Source organism: Caretta caretta, chromosome 9, assembly GCF_965140235.1.
Source record: "Caretta caretta isolate rCarCar2 chromosome 9, rCarCar1.hap1, whole genome shotgun sequence".
NCBI classification, from domain to species: domain Eukaryota; kingdom Metazoa; phylum Chordata; order Testudines; family Cheloniidae; genus Caretta; species Caretta caretta.
In genome coordinates, this window is record NC_134214.1 from 85,757,535 (window position 1) to 85,779,623 (window position 22,089).

The 22,089-nt window shown below is 44.9% G+C and overlaps 1 protein-coding gene across 2 annotated transcripts in view; it reads left to right on the forward strand.

Annotated features, from left to right (window-relative positions):
* LOC125642793 (synaptotagmin-like protein 2) overlaps window positions 1–22,089 on the forward strand; it is a 66,402-nt gene that overhangs the window by 11,362 nt on the left and 32,951 nt on the right. For both annotated transcript variants that reach the window (XM_048864598.2, XM_048864599.2), the window contains exons 2-3: window positions 13,170–13,728; window positions 21,032–21,183. In XM_048864598.2, the coding sequence (XP_048720555.2) occupies window positions 13,628–13,728; window positions 21,032–21,183 (253 nt within the window). In that variant the 5' untranslated portion in view covers window positions 13,170–13,627. The remainder of the gene's footprint in view (window positions 1–13,169; window positions 13,729–21,031; window positions 21,184–22,089) is intronic.

A 22,089-nucleotide genomic window follows, 5' to 3' on the forward strand; every position in this document is an offset into this window, starting at 1 on the left:
AGAAAAGGTACAGCTGTAAAGAAGGCATTCTCACGGGAGACTGATGTGGAAAACCACACAGCCTTCTTTGTTGCAAGTTTATTCTTTATCCGATCAGCTATTCCTACAGCTGTTTCTACAGAACTCAATCACTTGGTTTTATTATTACAAACACTGGGCATGATTGTCCTTTCACAAGGGTGTAATTCCATTACAGTTCATGCAACTATATTGCTGTCTGAGTGAGAGGAGAGTTGTTTCTAATGCAGTAACTTTTCAGAAAACTATTACATTAGCCTACACCCACTCTTTGTTTGCCAAAGCTAAGGTGGCTTAGTCACTATTGGTGCTGTATCTTATTTTAAAAAGAATATTGTGCACCTCTGTGAAGCACTCCACCTGAAGAAGTAAAAAGTACTTTACACATACAGATGAATTAAACCTTACAACATCCTGGTGAAGTAGGGATATTTTTCTATTTCATAGCAGTGGGGGGAGAAACTGGGGCACAGAGTTAGGGGCATGTCGTAGGCCACATAATGAAGGTTGCTCTACACAGCAGTTAAACACCTATGGCTGGCCTTTGTCAGCTGACCTGGGCCCCAGCCCGAGCCCAAACATCTACCCTGCAATTTCACAGCCCCACAGCCTAAGCCTTGAGAGCCTGAGTTGGTTGACATGGGCCAGCCATGTGTGTTTAATGGCTGTGTAGACATACCGAGTCAGTGATAGTGTTGTGAGTAGAATCTAGATATTCTGACTTCCAGACCTGTGCATTAGCTACTAGATTGTGCTCATGTTGGCAGTTTAGGAAGCTCTAAATTTTACATTCTAGGCATGACACACTGTCAACTCTCCCTACCGCCCAACTGGTCTTATTTGAAAAAGGAACTGGTATGTGCAGTTTGGAACTTTGCATCTATATTAATATACCTTCAGGCCTAGAAATCTCTGGCCTTGTCTAAGGACAATAGAAGGAGTTTAAGTATATTAGGATCAAAAAACCCCAGCAATGGTATTTGTCTATTACAATAAATATTTCTGGTCCAGATTTGGGGGGGTGGAACATAACATGCTTTCCATTCCACTTGTATCTTGCTGTTAAACAGCAGTTACAAAAAATAGTCATTTTTAAATCAGCAGGTCCAGATAACTTTCAAGAGCTTTAAAAGAGCTGGCTGATGACCTTGCTGGACTGTTAATATTTGGGTTTTTTTGTTCAGTAAGTCTTGAAACACCAGGGAAGTTACAGAAGACTCAAAGACAGCTAATGTTATGCCAATATTTAAAAAGGGTAAATGGGATGACCCAAGCAGGCCTGTCAGTCTGACATCAATCCCGAGCACAATAATGGAAAAGTGGATACTGGACTCTATTAATAAAGAATTAAAGGAGGGTAATGTAATTAATGCCATTCAACATGGCTTTATGGAAAATAGATCCTGTCAAACTAACTTGATTTTTTTTTTTTGAGATTACAAGTTTGGTTGATAAAGTTAACAGTGACATAATATATTTAGATTTCTATAGGGCAGTTGGCTTGGTACTGCATGACATTTTGCTTTTAAAAATAACAACTAGAAAGACATAAAATTAACATGACACATTAAATGGCTTAAAAGCTGGCTAACTGATGGGTCTCATTATGTAACTGTAAATGGGGAATCCTCATTGAATGGGTGTGTTCTGGTGGGGTTGTTTTTTTGGTCCTACACTATTTAACACTTTTATTAAGGATCTGGAAGAAACCATAAAATCATCACAGATGAAGTGGTAAATAATGAAGAAGACAGGCCACTGATACAAAGCAATCTACATAGCTCTATAAGCTGGGGGCAAGCAGACAGTATGTGTTTTTAATATGGCTACAGGTATATTTATGCATCTAGGACAGAGGTGAGCAAACTATGGCCCGTGGGACCATCCTGCCCCTGAGCTCCCAGCCAGGGAGGCTAGCCCCCAGCCCCTCCCCCGCTGACCCCCCCCTCCTCCAAAGTTGTGCTGCCATGTGGGCAGCACGACTTGCACCTGCCCACCTCCCAGACTTTCAGATAAGCCTGTCTTGCCGCTCTGAATGACGTGGTAAGGGGGCGGGGATCGGGGGAGTTGGATAAGGGGCAGGAGGTCCTGGGGGGCTGTCAGGGAGCAGTTGGATGGGGCAGAGGTTCGGGGGGGGTGGTCAGGAGACGGGGAGCAGGGGGTTGGATAGAGGAGGAGGTCCCGGGGGGAGAGGGGGGGACAACAGTTGGGGCGGGGGGTCCCAGGAGGGGGCGGTCAGGGAACAGGGGAGTTGGAGGGGTAGGGGGTTCTGCGGGGGCCAGTCGGGGGCCAGGCTGTTTGCGGAGGCACAGCCTTCCCTACGCAGCCCACCATACCATTTCCCAACCCCGATGTGGCCCCCGGGACAAAAGGTTTGCCCACCCCTGATCTAGGAAGAAAGACTGTAGGCCATACTTACGCAGTGAGGACTATTAATCTCTATCAGAAAGAATAGTACCAATGGTGCAGCAGCTTTGGTGGGAACTAGTGGTGTAAGCGCTAGTGTAAGGACCTTAAGACTGATCTACACTAGTACAATTGCATAGTTTCTGCCTATTGCTGTAATATAGGTACTGCGGTTTCTAGTGTAGGCACAGTTCAAAAACTAGGGAGTGAACTTAATGGATGCAGCTGTAATTGTTACTTGTGTGTGTGGTTTAATCCATATAAAGCCACTTTGTTAATAAAGGGACATTGTGGCTTTGGGAATGACTGGAGACCTAACAAGAATCATAGAATATCAGGGTTGGAAGGGACCCCTGAAGGTCATCTAGTCCAACCCCCTGGTCGAAGCAGGACCAATTCCCAGTTAAATCATCCCAGCCAGGGCTTTGTCAAGCCTGACCTTAAAAACCTCTAAGGAAGGAGATTCTAAAATTGCCTTTGTTTTTTTTAAATTTTCGGTTTTGGCCCCAGGTCATACAACGTCCTTGGGTATTTTTCTTTTACAAATAGCTCCTCAAGTCTAGTCTAGGGCAGTCATCCTGTTTCTCATCACTTAGCCCTGGCCTACACTACAAGTTTAGGTCGAATTTAGCAGCGTTAGATCGATTTAACCCTGCACCCATCCGCACAAAGAAGCCATTTTTGTCAACTTAATAGGCTCTTAAAATCGATTTCTGTACTCCTCCCTGATGAGGGGATTAGCGCTGAAATCGACATCGCTGGGTCGAATTTGGGTTAGTGTGGACGCAATTCAACGGTATTGGCCTCCGGGAGCTATCCCACAGTGCTCCATTGTGACCGCTCTGGACAGCACTCTGAACTCGGATGCACTGGCCAGGTAGACAGGAAAAGCCCCGCAAACTTTTGAATTTCATTTCCTGTTTGGCCAGTGTGGCAAGCTGATCAGCACAGGTGACCGAGCAGATCTCATCAGCAGAGATGACCATGGAGTCCCAGAATTGCAAAAGAGCTCCAGCATGGACCGAACGGGAGGTAGTGGATCTGACCGTTGTATGGGGAGATGAATCCATGCTATCAGAACTCAGTTCCAAAAGACGAAATGCCAAAATATTTGAAAAAATATCCATGAAGGTCAGAGGCTATCACAGGGACCCACAGCAGTGCCGTGTGAAACTTAAGGAGCTTAGGCAAGCCTACCAAAAAACCCAAGTGGTAAACGCCCGCTCGGGGTCAGAGCCCCGGACATGCCACGTCTATGATGAGCTGCATGCAATTCTAGGGGGTGCCTCTACCACTGCCCCACCCCTGTACATGGACTCCTCCAAGGAGGGAGTCTCACACAACAAGGATGAGGATTTTGGGGACGAGGAAGATGATAGCGCACACCAGGCAAGCGGAGAAACCGTTCTCCCTGCCAGCCAGGAACTGTTTATCACCCTGGATCCAATACCCTCCCAACCCAGGCTCCTGGACCTTGAGGGCAGAGAAGGCGGCTCTGGTGAGTGTACCTTTGTAAATATAATACACGGTTTAAAAGCAAGCGTGTTTAATATTACTTTGCCCTGAAGATTTGGGATGCATTCACGGCCAGTACAGCTACTGGAAAAGCCTATTAACATGTCTTGGGATGGGATGGAAATCCTCCAGGGACATCTCCATGAAGCTCTCCTGGAGGTACTCCCAAAGCCTTTTGCAAAAGATTTCTGGGGAGGGCAGCCTTATTGCATCCTCCATGGTAGGACACTTTACCATGGCAGGCCAGTAGCATGTAGTCTGGAATCATTGCATAAGAAAGCATGGCAGCGTGTGGTCCTGGTGTTTGCTGGCATTCATACAACATCTGTTCTTTATTTCTCTGTGTTATCCTCAGGAGAGTGATATCAATCATGGTCACCTGGTTGAAAAAGGGGAATTTTATTCAGGGGACATTCAGAGGTGGCTGTTCCTGCTGGGCTGTTTGCGTGTGGCTGAAAAGAAATCATCCCTGCTGTTAGCCATGCGGTGGGGGGAGGGGTGAAGTGATCATCCCAGAGAATTGGGGGGGGGGGGAGGTTAGTTGGGTTTGTGCTGCACATTAACCCGAAAACATCAGCCCCTCCTTTTAAATGGCCAATGTGTCTTTTTCAATTTTAATCTCCCTTTTTTTCCTCCCGCAGCTGCAAATGTTTCAACGCTGCAACTAGCATCTCTGTCCTAGAGGCTAGCGCAGATAAGAAGGAGAAAAAAACACACTCGTGATGAAATGTTCTCTGAGCTCATGAAGTCCACCCAAACTGAAAGAGCCCAGCAGAATGCGTGGAGGCAGTCAATGGCAGAGTCCAGGAAAGCACAAAATGAACGCGAGGACAGGAAGGACACACGAGAGGATAGATGGCTGGAGCAACAGAAGAGGTGGCAGTAGCATGATGAAAGGAGGCGGAATGCAATATTGAGGCTGCTGGAGGATCAAACGGATATGCTACGGCATATGGCTGAGGTGCAGGAAAGGCTCAGACCACCACTGCAGCCCCTGTGTAATCAACCGCCCTCCTCCCCAAGTTCCATAGCCTCCTCACCCAGATGCCCAAGAACGCGGGGCGGGGGGGCCTCCGGGCACCCAACCACTCCACCCCAGAGGACTGCCCAAGCAGCAGAAGGCTGGCATTCAAGAAGTTTAGAAGTGCGGTGTGGCCTTCTCCTTCCCTCCTCCCCCACACCACCAGGTGCTTCCCTCCTCCCCCCCCCCGGGCTACCTTGGCAGTTATCCCCCTATTTGTGTGACGAATTAATAAAGAATGCATGAATTTGAAACAACAATGACTTTATTGCCTCTGCAAGCGGTGATGGAAGGGAGGAGAGGAGGGCGGTTGGCTTACAGGGAAGTAGAGTAACCAAGGGGGTGGGTTTTCATCAAGGAGAAACAAATAGAACTGTCACATCGTAGCCTGGTCAGCCATGAAACTGGTTTTCAAAGCTTCTCTGATGCGCAGCACGCCCTGCTGTGCTCTTCTAACCTGGTGTCTGGCTGTGTGTAATCAGCGGCCAGGCGATTTGCCTCAACTTCCCACCCCGCCATAAACGTCTTCCCCCTTACTCTCACAGATATTGTGGAGCACACAGCAAGCAGTAATAACAATCGGAATATTGGTTTCATTGAGGTCTAACCGAGTCAGTAAACTGCACCAGCGTGCTTTTAAATGTCCAAATGCACATTTTACCACCATTCTGCACTTGCTCGGCCTATAGTTGAACAGCTCCTGACTACTGTCCAGGCTGCCTGTGTACAGCTTCATGAGCCATGGCATTAAGGGGTAGGCTGGGTCCTCAAGGATAACTGTAGGCATTTCAACATCCCCAACGGTTATTTTCTGGTCTGGAAAGTAAGTCCCTTGCTGCAGCTGTTCAAACAGACCAGAGTTCCAGAAGATGCAAGTGTCATGTACCTTTCCCAGCCATCCCACGTTGATGTTGGTGAAACGTCCCTTGTGATCCACCAATGCTTGCAGCACCATTGAAAAGTACCCCTTGCACTTTATGTACTGGCTGCCTTGGTGGTCCGGTCCCAAGATAGGGATACGCATTCCATCTATGGCCCCACCACAGTTAGGGAATCCCATTGCAGCAAAGCCATCCACTATGACCTGCACATTTCCCAGACTCGCTACCCTTGATAGCAGCAGCTTAGTAATTACGTTGATTAGTTGGATCACAGCAGCCCCCACAGTAGATTTGCCCACTCCAAATTGATTCCCGACTGACTGGTAGCTGTCTGGCTTTGCAAGCTTCCAGAGGGCTACCACCACTCGCTTGTGAACTGTGAGGGCTGCTCTCATCTTGGTATTCTTGTGCTTCAGGGCAGGGGGAAGCGAGTCACAAAGTTCTATGGAAGTGCCCTTACGCATGCGAAAGTTTCGCAGCCACTGGGAATCATCCCAGACCTACAACACTATGCTGTCGCACCAGTCTGTGCTTGTTTCACGGGCCCAGAATCGGCGTCCACGGCATAAGCCTGCCCCATTGCCACCAGGATGGCCAAATTGCCGGGGTCCATGCTTTGAGAGAAGTCTGTGTCTGTGTCCATGTCCTCATCATCTTGTCACCGCGCTGCCATTGCCTCCTCGCCTGCTTTTGCGGGTTCTGGTTATGCATATACTGCATGATAATGCACAAGATGTTTACAATGCTCATAACTGCCGTGGTGATCTGAGCGGGCTCCATGCTTGCTGTGGTATGGCGTCTGCAGGAGAGCAGAGTGGCAGCGGAAGCGGTCGTTCAGTGACGATGGTTTGCAGACCTACTGCACCGTCTGCTGCCAGGACACAACAGCTGAGCGGGCTGCACACTTGCCGTGTTATGGCGAGACAAGAGCAGCCGAGCAAAGTTGCAGCGGAAACGGCCCTGCAAGACCACTAGGAGAGCAGAGTGGCAGCGGAAGCGGTGGCTGATATCCTGCAAGGTGGATTCATGAGAGCAGGAGAGCAGAGTTGCAGCGGAAGCGGGCACCCATGAGAGACAACTTGGAGAAATTCGCTATCGAGACAAGAGCAGAGTGGCAGCAGAAGCGGTGGGTCAATGATGACGGTTAGCAGCCCTACTCCACCGTCTGCTGAAAGCAGTATGGCGCCTGCACGGAAAAGAGGCGCAAAACGATTGTCTGCCTTTGCTTTCATGGAGGGAGGGATGACTGATGACACGTACCCAAAACCACCCGCGACAATGTTTTTGCCCCATCAGGCATTGGGAGCTTAACCCAGAAATCCAATGGGCGGCGGAGATTGCGGGAACTGTGGGATAGCTACCCACAGGGCAACTCTCCGAAAGTCAACACTAGCCTTGGTATGCACTCCGTCGACTTAATGCTCTTAGTGGGGACACACACAATCGACTGTATAAAATCGCTTTCTAAAAATCGACTTCTATAAATTCAACCTTCTTTCATAGTGTAGACATACCCTTAGATTCCAAGGGTTGCTCTGACTGAGGTTCTGCTTCCCCTGGCAGCTCAGGAGCCTTTTTGCATTTGCAAAAACCTCTTGCTCTCTGTAGACTCTGTTGTAACCACCCTCCCAGCTTCTGTTACCTACCAACTGTGTCCTCTTCAGTTGTGGTGTGAGAGCCTTCTTCTGTGCAGCGCTGGCCACTTTTAACAGTCTTCCCGTCTCCTCTCCATGTTCTTTTCATTTCAATTTTAAATCTCATCTGAGAACTTTCACTTCTCAGCCCCAATCCCTTCCCTTTATTACTTACTTTCTTTCTCCCTCTGCAGCTCTTTGTATCTGCACTGTACAGTTCATTTTAAGATACAGTTGCACAGACAAAATGGAGCATAGGTATGTGCAAATGCTGAACAAAGTACAGTGAAACAAACCAGCAAGTTGGTAATAATGGTGTCATCTGGGCATCCCTGAATGTGCTGAGTTCCTCTTTATTCCCTGCTGTTGCTCGCTGAGGACACAATCCTGGAAACACGTTGTCCTTGTGGCTTCTTGTCACCATGGAAAACACATTATTTCTCATGCCCCTTTTTGAGTAGTGTGGCTATGTGACGGTGCAGGACAGCCCAGCTGGGGTTAGGGAAGAGCCAGCAACTCCCAGTCCCAGCTCGCTCCCTGTTAGTGTCTCAAGCTTGTCCTGACAAACACTCCCAAGTTGTCCTGTCTGTCTTCTGGTTGATTTGTTGAATGAAGTGATAATTCTAACTAATACAATCAGGACTCTCTTGGGTAAGGGTAGCCTTGCACCTGTTTCATAGCCCCATCTGGAACTCCTGTGTCTTTGTGGGCTCAATTCCACGAGAGGGCTATGGGCTCTGCTGGCAGAATTCTACTGAAGTCAGTGGAGTTACACCAGCAAAGAATCTGGCCTGGGATCTTCACAAATAGTAATATGTTCCATGAACTGTTCCATGTCTGTCAACAATGGTGGAGCCTGAAATGGGTCTTTGTGAGCTTATCTCTTCTAAGGGTGAAACTCTGCCCCATTGAAGTCAATGGAAGTTTTGCCTTGGACTGCAAATCTTGCTTCGCTGAAATCGAAGAATTCAGTTAGGGCCAATCCAATACCCACTGATGGCACTATCAAGACTTCCATTGACATCTGTGGACATCGGCCGAGTCCTTAATGGTTAGAGCCTTTTATATGGGTTTTCAAGATTGCCTCCTTTAAAGAAAGTGGTCTTTTTCTATCAGTAACAGGTTGGCTTTTTCTTCAATTCTGCTGATGAAAGCAAATTGAGTCTTCCAAATGTCTTCCTTTTCCAAACGTGTATTGCTAATTGCTACTATTGCTTCTGCTTTTAAATATGGTGCAATTTCCTTGTTTTTGTCCCAGCCTACCAGGTATATCTCAACTGATGGATGTGTTGTGAAGTGCTTACCTCTTGGTGCTCTACAGTCTGTAATTCTGTTACGTTGTCACGGGTTATTTGGTAGTGGGGGGGAGGCTAGAATAGGTGACCTCTGCAGCATGCTGCTATGTTCACCTTGCCATGAATAGTCTTGCAGGGGACAATTCTTTCCTTTTACTGGTTTTGTTGTGTGTTAGGCAAAGGATGGAGATTATTTTGTTAAACTGACATTTTCCTATATCTTTATTGAATTAGTATGGAAAACTGTATATGTTCCATATCCCATTTTTGTTCTGTAAGGTGGTGTGGTCCAGATCTGGATGACTGTGTTGATCTAGGTCAGTGGTCTCCAAAGTGGGGTGCGCGCACCCCAGGGGGTGCACCGGAGGATCCCAGGGGGTGCGTGGCAGAAGGAGCGCCGCTGGACAGCACTCTGCCGTTTTTTTTTTTCTTCGGCGGCAGCTCTGCACGCCTGCAGCAGGTCTTCCCATCTTCTTTCTTTGGTGGCACCATGTGGGTGCGTGATCCAAAAACTTTGGAGACCACTGATCTAGGTGATAGTGTGGTATCGACTTGTCAAATATTCAGCCAGCATTAGCAGTGGCTGTTGAAATGGGATTTGTCCGCCAAATTTGCAGATTAAAGCTTCTAATTTGGCTCAGTTTCTCTTTCGTATGCAGAGCACCATAGAATAAATGGAATCCACTTAGCCTGCAGTGTGTGGTATCGTTAATCTCGGCACATACCAATGTTGAGGAAGAAGACATGCGACACTCAGAAACAGGATGTACACTGTGAAAGGAGATCTGAGACTGGAGTGCCCTGTAGATAATCTATAGGTGACAAATGTCTGTAAACAGCTAACTGGCAACAGTCTTCTTCTGGCACCATTTATCTCAATGGCTTGTATTAGGCTTCTTTAAGAAGCCCATTGGCATATCTGAAAAGCGCAGCATACACAAGAAGGCAGCTCCTCTAGTAGCCAACTTTCCAAAAGGAGCAGTGGTTTCATGCATAACTAGGCTAATAAGAGCTTCATTTTCACACAAGTCTTCCCCCAAACTGGTTTATTTAAAAGAAAAATAAAAATCCCAGAAGAAAGCAGGCTCCTCTGTAAAGAAAAGGTAAAATAACTTGAAGGTAATAGCTTACAGTACTTTAGAGTCTAGCCTTATAACACTTATGCGCGTGAGTAATCCTTATTCCTGCAAGTTCTCCTATTTGTAGTCTGTTGGACTACTTCCCTGAGTAAGAATTGAGCCCTTAAGCCTTCTTTACACAGGTGGTTATTTGTACACCCTTGTTCAAACCCTTGAATAAACTGGTAATTTGAGTTCTGAGCAGATTAGCCTGGAGGGCAGGGTGGAGGTAATTCAGTTGTGCATACACAATACAAATTATAACACACGGCAAACAGTCAAGTCGCAAAAGGCACAGGAGCAATTAAAAGCTCTCCAGCATAATCCAGGACCATAGAGGATTTAAACGTACTTTAGCATGGCACTTAAGATTACAAATATATTCCCTTCAAGTCACAACAGTTTATTAACCCTCTAAGCATAAAAATGCTTCAGAGAAAGTTAGGTGTTTGGCCTCTCCCCCTTTTTTTTTTTTTTTTGGTCCTGGGATTTTGAGCTGGTGTGTGGGGCATACCAATTATGTCTGCTCAGTGCCATTGGTTACAGAGAGAGATAGCAGGGCTAATTGGAGGAAAGTTAATAGCTGATTTTTGGACCAGATCCTCAGCTAGTATACATGGGCACAGCTCCATTGAACTTGAGACAGAAGCTACTGCAGTGGAGGTTGCAGCCAGCCTGGAAGGATGGCCCTAAGGAAGGAGGAGTGTGACAGTAGACATATCAGATAGCCGCCTCCATGTTGGTCACGCTCTACTTAACTTGTGGGGTTTCTGTGGACCTGGAAACAGACTATTCCAATTTGACCTCTTTGGATTTCTCTGCACAACAAACCTTCCTCGTGTTGATCTTTCTAGGAGGTTCTCCTTCAGAGATTTTCCTATCAAGGTAATTAGATGTAAAAGATGCTTTTGAACATCTAGTACGTTCCCTTTATCAATGCAGGGATGGGCCTTGTTGTTACTGAATAGGGGAACATTACAACATATTGTCACCCTTCTCCCATAGCAGATTTGGGAGGAGAGAGGACTACTTCCAATATAGAAAAGTATTTTAATGAGAGAGAGAGAGAACAAATGAGACCTAGGACATCTATGGTAAGAAATGTTATGGAAGCGGTATATGTTACAGAATGCAGTGTTCCTGCCTGATAACATACAGTTGATGTCAGTTGATCTTATTCCTGTTTATTGTGCCTCTAGATACTAGTAAACAAATTACACACTATTGCCCTTATCTTAAAATACTGTGGTGAATAACTGCAGGTTTTCCTGTTTCAGGCCTGAGTCCACAGCAACAGAGGTGTAGTAATATGCAGAGCAAACATCAAGAAATGCTTTGGTTAAAATCATAAAGGTGACAGTTTTGCTTAGCTCCTATGCAAATAATTTCTGTTTACTTCTGCATGGCTGGTCCCAATGGCTTGGCAGCATTGAAGTCAGCTACCTAAACAGCAGGTGGAGATTTCTCACAATTTAAAAACAAAACAACTTTTCCACAGTAAACGCTTCAGGTAGTTTGGGGTTTTTTTTAAACCTGTTTTCCAAAAAGAGGGTGTTGGCAGTTTGTGGTGGGCTTTAACTTCCTTTTTTGACCTCCTATACCATAATGAAATAATTTACTAAAATACAACCTCCAGAGGGTAAAACAGGACACTTTAACTAGTAGATGCTTTGTTTATATATGTAGGTAATTTTTTGTTCGTAGTTTATTAGGTTGCTGAGTAAACGTGAGTCATTGCTGGAGAGATTCTCAAGTAATTTTGGCCGAAATTTCAGGTTTTGTTAAAAATTAAATAAAAGTTTTGACAAAATAAAGAGTAACAAATATTTCATGGTGCATTTTATTTGAACTTAAACATGTCCTGGAAATGTTGGTTAAACTCATCATTGTGATAGTGCATGAGAACCAGTAGGGGAAAGTGACTGGAAACAAACATGAAATTGCTCTGTGCAGTTTCATACCAAGCTGCTGATTAAATGTACATTTCATGCAGAAATGGTGAATTTTTTTGAAGTATTTCTGTTTTAATCCTCTAAAGTGCTACTGGTAACACAGGTAAGAAAATATGATGTTGGTCAGACAAAAACAGTATTGGCAATCCCAAATATACATAAAACTTGAGTCAGCCCTCTTTCTCCCCCCTTCCCCTCCAAATTATGAGATTGAGTGTGGTTTTTTTAGGACAGGGAATTTTAAAAACAATACCTTTTTGAGTTCATTTTATGGCTTTTGAACCTTTACGTTTCTTTTTTTTTTTTTTTTCTTCTCCCCAGGTTTTTCTTTCTAACCATGAGGGCTAGAAATCTTTTTTTTTTCCTTTTAAATGACAGCTGAGTTGCTCCCATTAGCACCTGACTTCAAAAGCTGAGGCTTTAAGAAATGACAAATATCACAAAATTCATGATCAAATCGCAAGGGTTGGCAACACTGGGAAAAGTGCTCTTGTTCCATGTGGTTCTGTGAGCTGCCTGTTTAAATATAAAGCACGTTAAAGGACTAGAGTAGAAATCACCATATTCCATGGATAGACAGGTTTTTGTTTTTTTCATGTGTGCAAAGCAGGTGATTCTGTGCTGGAGGTAATATCCACCGAGCATCTTTCATCACTACCTGGAGACCACCTTTAACTTCCCTTACTGCTGCTTCATAGTGACCTTCCATTTGAAAGAACCTGGAGGTAACTCCCTCTACAGGTGATCAGGGACCTCTTTACCCTCAAATTGGCTAGAGCGTGGGGCACACTGTAACAGAGCAATATGTGATCTGCTCTCCCTCTCCACTTCTGTGCTCAGTGCCTGCTGGACCACAGAATGATTTAAGAATCCTACTGTTTGAATAGCAAATACAAATGCAGTGTAAGGAGACCTGCACACACATTACTAAATGAGCAGCATTAAGGTTCTTTTTGTAGATTAACCAGTGATAACAGTTAGCACTTACAAACCATTTTTTGGATCTCTTAAGTGTCTGACATTCACCTCCTTCTACAGGTGGGGAAATGGAGGTGATGTGAATTAATACCTTGCCTGTGTTTCTTACCTGTTTGTTTTAGAAGCAGTTTGCTAGGGAAGCTGTTTACCAGTTCCCATGAAGCTGACTAAAATAAGCTTGTGTCATGGTTAGGCTGATACCGTATCGAGAGCTGTCAGAGATGGGAAGAAAGACAGAACAGCTTGCTATGGGACTTGTGCTTAAGAACAAATAAACACCCCGAATGTACACATTCAGTCACCATATGTCATGTTTATCTATAAAGGCATCTCTGTGCTATTTCTTTGCAGGGACAATTGAACTGCTCTTGAGATGACTTCTATACTGAGGAGGACATATGCCAGAAGTTCTGGTGATTGATGTCTAATGTCGGAGTCGGTCCTTCATCCCTTCTGAGGCAGCTAAAGCCAGTGGGAAGCTCTCATCTCTATATTTGGATATTTGATTGACTGTGTGTGAGGCAAAGGAAGGAACATAACTGTGGAGAGAGGTTTTGCGGGTTTTTTTTTTCCCTTGGCACAAGCAGGCATTCTGTATAGAAAACCATGCCAGAGAACTGCTTAGTGCCTTGAAGTACGAGTCAAAATCTTAATGCAACTTCCCTCCAAGCCATGCTTTCAAGCTCTAATGCTGTTTGGCAAACTGAGCCCCTCTGCTCAGGGAGCTGCTGATGGCACCCTCACAATCGGCTCTCAAATAGGTTCTGGTCTGTCGGTGCTCCAGCTGGCTTGAGATCATTACAGAAAAGATGCTGGACCTAAGCTTTCTGACAGAAGAGGAGTATGAGAAGCTTATGAAGGTTCTGCAGAGAGATGCAGAGTTGAAGAAAAAAGACAGTGATCGTATCAGGTAAGAGAGCTTGAGAGCACACAAATGCTGATCTGTGAGGGTCATCAGCCTAGGATCTCCCCACCACCCCACTTCCCAGCAGTGTGCATGTGTGAGGACTGTAGGCTACAGTGGTTCTTTTTTCCCCCGTTCACTGTCAGAGCCTGAAGAATCCTTCTATTTCCCCTCTTGCCTTTTCTACCACGCTGCTGTGGCCACCAGAAGAGCTGGGCACAACTGTTTCTGATTCCAACAATAACTCTCACATGCTTGGAGTCATGTTTGAGTGATGGGAGTGAAAATACAGGAGCAGCAATTGAAGTGAGTCTTCCCCCTTGGAGTGTAGATGTTTCCTAGGATTTATTTAAATGGAAGTTTAAATCTCTATCTTGTTCACTTACAAGGCTTTTCCATGATGCTTCTCACTGTGGTACCTGAGTGCCAATGCACATTAATGACCACATCCTCCCAGCAGCCCTGTGAGGGAGGGCAATATACGATCTCTATTGTATAGATGGGGAGCTGAGGCAGAGAGGCTAAGTGATTTGTCCAAGGCTACACACAGAGCTGTGGCAGAACCAGGAAGAGACACCAGATCTGCAATGCCCTAACCAGAACACCATCCTTCTGCTGTTTTGATTTTTCATTTGCATTCTGGCTGGTTTGTTAGTTGTTGCTGCTGCCACTTCTAAAATACCAGCCATTAAGCTATTCTGACTGGCAATAAGCACAAGGCTTAAAAATTTGGGGCAACCAGCCTGTCTCTATGAAAGTCAATGGAATTATGCCAGTTTACACTAGTGATATGACCTTTTGATATTTTGCTGAGTCAGAAAAGCCTGTGCCCATCATGAGGGCAAGACATACCGTCTAGGATGATGGGTGGGTAGCACTTCTACAGCAGCCTCTGAGGAGCCTTTGTATGTCCTGCCCTCCAGCTAGAGGAAATTTGCTCCAGAGACCAGATAGTGGTGGGGTGGGAATGTCAGAAAGCATGACTGGAGTCCAGTCTAATCTTTTTCTAGCATAGCAATCTTGGATAGGGTTGTGATTTTTGTTTTCACTGTGATTCTATACTGGCAGAAGCTCTAGTGTAGAGGCTGTTATACCAGCCTAGCATCATTTGTGCAGGGAACCAGTGTAAGCAATACCAAATGCAATTTTTTTCTGGCATAAGCTGCATCTGCATGAGGAGAGTTGAAGGGAATATACTAACAAACCTTTTCTAGTGTAGACTAGGATTTAGACAGAAAGAACATGTGACTGCAAAAGCCACGGTTGGCACTAATCCAAATTATGGTTTTAATATCATGATTGCCCTCCTAAAATGCAAAATAAATTGGCCATGTTGTTTAGTTTGTGGTATTCTTTCTTTCTTTGCTAAAATTTGGCAACGTTTCCATTTGCAGTGGTGGTGGGGTTTTTTTTATGCACATTTAAACTCCCAGTGCATAAGGTCTTAGTTTGGAAAGGTTTCAGAGTAACAGCCGTATTAGACTGTTTCCACGGTATGCATCCGATGAAGTGAGCTGTAGCTCACGAAAGCTCATGCTCAAATAAATTGGTTAGTCTCTAAGGTGCCACAAGTACTCCTTTAGTTTGGAAAGAGTAACAGATTTTTAACTGTGGTGATATTCGTGGGCCCTACTCTAATACAATTGACCTGGTTCAGTGCTTTTCTGTAGGGGATGTCCGTGGTTGATTTCACTGTCTGACCTGCTTTTGAGCAAAACTCTGGTGGTAGTTGGGAGAAGCTGAGTAAAGTCAGAGGCGATACGGTGGATTTCCACTACTGTCAGTGAATTCAGAATACATCTCCTAGTTTTTATGTACTATTACTTCTCTACTAGTCGTTGGTCCAAAATTTTCTCCATTGTACGTATCAAAGTGGGGGAGAAAAGGAATGGAAATTAGGCCACAAAATGCCCTAGATCCTAAGTGGGGGAGCGGTGGATTTAATATTGTGTGTTCTCCCAAGCATGCTACTCCATGTGTTCTGGGATCCACAGGCTTTCAGGGGACATATTAGCATTGAGTCCAGAGGATTCCACTCTCAATGGACTCTGCTTTATACTACAGGGTGGAGTGAGAGGCCAGCTAACTAAATGCAGGGCAAGGCCCTTCAGAGGGGTGATCTGGGCTGTTCTCTGAGTTTGTGGCCCTTGTCCCTCTCCTCCTACCTGATGGGAATTTTGGATGTGAGCTCCCAACTCTTCGAGTTTGGATAAAGCATTACCCTTCCCTGGATTTGTTGCAGGAAAAGTAGCAATGTAGGAGAACCCAGGTATACCCCTAGTGCTGGGGAACTCTGCTAGCTGTGCTGATGGTTAGGGGATAATAGGGAGTCTGTAATATTGACAGAAGCACTAAATTCTAATGACATTTTGTTAGGAAGCAACGTACTGCAGCAAGTAGGGTCTGCACCCTCTACCCACCACACCTGCTCTGAAACAAGAGGTCAAATTTGACCCTTCATATCTTTGTATCGGTATCCTCTGGGTTTTTAACACCCCCCATTGTTGGTAATTTGATCTTGGTGGCTCTTTTTCCTCTGGCACCCTCAGCAATCTCCATAGGGTTGGAAAACCTTTTCCTTGAATTGTATTGAATACCGGGAGGTAGAGCCAGCTAACTCGGCAAAGTTTCTGTCCTGTAAATGTACAGGTTAGCAAACAAAAAACTTACTAGCTGGGGTGCCAAAAAAGTCAGCTGGGTGTGCCAAGGCCAGTTAAAGTACAGAGGAGTGCTCAGGAAGAACAGCTAAGTACTTGTATTCCAAAAATCTGCTTGGTGTGGTGGCCAGGAGAAAAAGAGCTGTCCAGAGAGGACGTTGAGGGGCCAAATTAATCCCTCGTGTGTAACTTCAACGGGGGATGCATTTGACTCAAGACGTTCCGGAGCTCATGAAAGATACTTGTGGGATTGACAGACAAAGGTAAAAGAAAAGTGCAGAGCCTGTAAAACCTACCCTAAACAGGCTCCCCCAGAGCAAACTGCCAAAATGCAGAGACCAGTGCCTCCAGCTTGGATTTGCATATGTGGGGACAGCTGAAGACCCATGTTCCCCATGTACCCTTCACTGTGATTTCCTGTCCAGTTAATGCATGAAGCTATCTTAATTTTCTTGCTGTTCTGACCTAACCTTTGTAGCACTAGGCAGGTAAATTGCCCACTCTGTGGGCAGGAAGTTATAAAAGTATCATGAAGAAGGACACAGGTGCTGTGATCTTTGTGTTTGTCATTCGTTGATATTATCCAAGTAGGAGTGCCTTTTACTAACTTTCCTCTTTCAGCTGGCAGGGGAATGGTTTCAAACTCCTGCCGCATGATTCGGCTACTTGCTGCATTAATAATGAGGGAGTGCAGCTGTTTGATACTGTAATGAACTGGCTAGTGCATATCCCTCAAAGCCTGCTAGTGGATGGGATCACAACTGCTCATCTGTGTGTCATGGGCACTATACTGTTAAGAGCTAAGGAGATTCTCCTTTATCTCAAGTCCTGGAGCAGGAAGATAAGGGTTTTTTCCCCATTGTCGTCATGAAGTTCCCAATGGCCATGGTGTGCAACACTGATAACCATACAACTCTTGGGTGACCACAGGTTTGTTACAATACATAGGATTTTTATAGGGCCCTCAGTCTGAGTCAGAAACATTCATGGATTTAGCCTCACAGTGGCCCCATAAGGAAAATATTACGATGCCATTTTGCAGATAGGAACCAAGGCTCAGAGAGTTGAAAGAGTTTGCTCAAGTTCCTGAAGGATTTATTTGGGCAGAGCTTAAAGTAGATCCCAGTTCTTTGATCTCACTACAAGAGTTCACTCCCTCCTTCTTGTCTATGACCATCTATATTTGCATTTGAGTGGGGAAGGAACTGAAGTAGTCAATAGGGGAAGTACAATGCTGGGATTTTCTAACCTGAGCAGGGGAAATAGCCACTGGGTTTCCCTTAATTTTATTGGCAGCTCTGAAAATCTGAGGCCCATTGTCTGCTTTCTTCAGTCTCATGTTCTGAGCTATTTCCACTTAGACCAATATATACTGGGAGGATGTGACTGGCCATGCTGCATAGGAATGTTCAGTCACGGAACGTTTGCAATGCCTGGGAAGCATAGCAGCCCCATGGAGCATGCTCAGTCAGTCTCTCATCCAGTTCATACCATAGAATATTTGATAGTGAGAAAGAGCTTGGGTGAGCCAATCAATTCCTCAAAGAGCCCTTTTGAGAGGTAAATTGCAGCCCTAGCTCTTCGTACCAGCTCTTATCTCTGTGCACTTCAGAGTGTCGAAACTCATGGCGGGAAAGGCCTCACATATAATGTTCATCTATCAGGGGAGCTCACACATTCATGGTGACTGCATCTCCCCTGGGACAAATACTCCTGTTTGCGTCTGACTTTCCAGGCCAACCGACCAAGGTGATCCCCTCCCGCCCCCTTACTGCCTAGCTGACTGGCACAAATCAAGTGAGCTGTCCAGTTTCTTATAGTTGTGGCAGCTATTCATTAGCAGACATGAAAAGAGAGACTTGGCTAAGTCTTGGTTGAAAATTTGGGCCACTCAATGGAAAAGGATTGTCATACAGGGAGTTTGGATCTGCAGTGCCTTTCTGGGCCAGCTGTCACCATGCACTAGCTTGTCACATATGGTTGGAGCAGGGGCGGCTCATTAGCCCAGCAAGTGAGGCACAGCCTAACCAAGGATTCCCAGAAGTTACAAAATACATTTTACATAGTTTTTTTTTTTAATTTAACGGATAAATATATGCAGATTTGAGGACCAATTGTGATTTGATTTAAATGTCACAACTCTCACTTTCCGGTAGCAGAATACAACGTTAGAAAGTATGAAGAGTGTAGTGTTGCGTGAGGCTCAAATCTTGGTATAGCTAGTGCCTCGCAAAGCTGCCTTGTCACTATGGCAGCTCACCATGCCTAGGAGTCCCTTTATAAGGGCGTTGCTGTGGTTACCACTGTTTGGTGAGGCCACTGCAGGATTGTAGCAGTTAGGCCCCATCCCTGCCCTCTGCAGCCCAGGCTTGTGCCCTCTGGCTCCCTCCCCATGGGGTGGGGCCACATGTATGTGCCTGAGGAACCAACACGGGTGGTTCCAGCTTCCAGGTCCACCTGCTGCTGCTTCACTGTAAATAAGGCAAGCTGTTCATAGCTATTAAATAATACATTGTGCAGCCGTGGAAATAACTATTTTTTTTTGTGATTTGTGCTTCCCTGGTCAAGGGTCACCATCCATCACTGGGCTGGAGATTTTTGTTTAAGGTGTGAAACTACAAAGTTGCTACACCATCCTTCACCCTCTTAGACATCTCCTAGGATAAAGAGAGTAGCTTCAGTTGACTGAAAGAGACCTCAAAGTTCTGCTGTTTGTTTAAGCCTTTATACCCCATCCCTTTGTGTCCGGAGGGTGTTTGCACCAAACACCATATTCAAACTCAACAGTGTTTCCATGCAGGGTCATGGCCTGTGTACCTAAGAGCAGGCACCTCCAGCCCTTTAGTGTTTGTTTAATAACATCTTAAATCTCATTCATAAATAGTCATTGTTGCTCATATTGTGAGCATCACGCTTTGACTTTCTGTTTGTAACACAGTGATTTTTAGTCTTTGAAGGTAGTTATGCAGGCTTCCACAAAAGCAAGACAAAAGTATCAGATTTTTAGTCTGGTGTTTTGTTTATAAAAGTATAAAAGTATTTATTGTGTTTCTGTCCTCTTTCCAGTATTAAAGAAACTACCATAAGGAAACAGAGTTTCACTGTTGATTGTATTTTAAAAAATGGTGTGCAGAAGTGTCACCCAATATGGGTCCAGCTTCTGCCACCCTTGCTCTGCAGATAATCCTATTGAAATGAATGGGACAACTCAAGAAGTAAAAGTTTACTCACTGTGAGTACGAACGGCAACAGCTGGTCCATAATTGTTCTCCTGCTGCCTATGTATATAAGTTACCCTGCTGCCTACAGAGGTTTTATTAAAATATGCATTTCCTGATGGAAGGGATGGTAATCTTGGTCTTAACTAGTTATGGACAGGCCCTACTGAATAGTCACCAGTTGGCTGGGCCAGACAGCTATAAAATTGGAGAGAGAGTAGATTACAGCATGTTCCAGTGAGTAAAATACTGATTGGGTGAGCTTTAAACAGGAAACACAGAAGCCTACAGTATTAGAACATCTAAATGTGATGTACCTGCAGCTGTATTCCCTTGGGCTGTGATCTCAATTAATCCACAATTTAAGCAGGAATAGGGTGGGTCTGTAACTGAATGGGAGACCATCTAGGATTATGCACTTGCTGCAGAAAATGTTTTTGGTGATTCAGTGAATGGCACTCTTCCCTCTCGACCAGAACTGAACCAGTGCCCTGGCTAGGCAGGTGGAAGCAGCTGAGTTGTAAAACCAGGTTCCTGTCCCCTTGCAAACACGCATGATACTGTAGCACATTTAGTAAGAGCAGAGGTTTTTTTTAAGCCCAGTGTCTTTCCTGAATTCCCTCATAAATAATTATATTCAGCCCACCTAAATTCCCCTGCTTGTTCATCTGGGTGTGGTATTCTTCACCTCCTGTCCTTAATTTTTAAATCAGCTGCTGTGATCCATCCTGGCCACATTTCAGTGGGGTTGAAGTGATTTCTACCTCACAGGAAAGGTTTTTTTGGGGTGGGGTGCGGTGCGGTGGGAATAACGTTTGTAAAGGAGCCCTGGAGATCCTCCATATGGAAGGCGAAAAGTATTAGTATTATCAGCAGGTTTCCATTTTGGAAATACATTAAAAAAATCCCATGTTAGGCTGGGTTTTAAATAAATAAAAAAACCCTCTAAGAATATCTGACTTTCACATGCAGAGTGTTTTGGATACTGTGTGAGGTTTTGGATACTTTGTTGAGAAAAAAATTTTTTTTCTCCTGCTGATAATAGCTCATCTTAATTAATTAGCCTCTTACTCCACTTTTTCATGTTCTCTGTATGTATATATATATCTTCTTACTATATGTTCCATTCTATGCATCCGATGAAGTGGGCTGTAGCCCACGAAAGCTTATGTTCAAATAAATTTGTTAGTCTGTAAGGTGCCACAGTTACTCCTGTTCTTTTTGTGGATACAGACTAACACGGCTGCTGCTCTGAAACCGGTGTTGAGAATACTTTGTGAGGCTTTGTAAAGTCTCAGTGAGCTCAGTCGGCTGGAGTCAGGGTTCCTACATGACTTCTGGCCAGCATCAGTAAAATATTTGTGAATATAGTGTATTTTTAGTGCATCACTTGTTTGGGGGTTGTTGTTTTTTTTTTCTTTGTTTGATTTTTAGACGATTACAAGGCTCTCTCAAGGATGAAAAGAAGAAAAAGTTTGTGACTGGTGAATGGTTTAATGAAGTGAAGGCAAAACGTTTTCAAGAGGAATTAGAGGGGCCAGACCTGCTTCGAGCATCCATTAGAAAGAAAAAGGAGAAACCGGAAAGTAAGTACATTACTGCGCATCACTGTGCAATCTGCTGGTAACCAGAAAAAGGTGAGCCCCAGACACTGCATGGTGTGATTCCTAGGTGCCATGCCTTTGGGGTACTAGCCTTTGTATACTTGACATTTACATTCCAACAGGGGTTTTGTGAACTGTTTTCAGTACTAGGAAATACAACGATCTGCATTAGGGCTTACAGGTGAGATTTACGCTGCTGCAGAGATCAAGTGCACTTGATCCCTGTTTTGGGGAAGTAGCTAGGACTAAATGGTCCATAGTACCTGACTTGGATCCTCAGCACTGGGCTGCTGTTAACCATAAAAACGCAGCCTCAATAAACTGGGTCCAAAGGCCCCACAGGAAATCCATTTAGAAATGGCTTAGTTAGTGTGCCTTCTCCAGACACAGCTAGTGGGGACCAGAGGCAGGTGGCTTGTGCTGAAGACCTTCTGTTTTACCACAACCTGAAAATGTGCTTTACTGTTTCTGGTGTGATTTCACTTTGACTGAGTAGTGAGAATGGGAATAATGTACTGTATTCTGTTTGTTAGATAGACCGAGGAAACCCAAGATTAGTGGCATGGTTTCTCCACATCTCCCCACCTCACCATCCCTGCTTATTAAATTATGGATTTTGTAAGGTATTTATTCCTCTAGTGGCATTTATGGGTCCCAGCTGAGATCAGGGCACCATAACACAATGCATATCAAGAGACAGTCCCTGCCCTGAAGAGTTTACAGTCTAAATCTACAGTTATGTATGCAGTAAATGTAATGTCAGTGTGAGTTAGGACCAGCTTATCCTCTCCACTTCCCCAAGTAGAGGGGACAGAGTCCTGGTGCTTCTCGGCTCAGTAGAGATGAGTGCTTCCTCCTTGGCATCATTCCTCTCTTTCCCTCAACCCT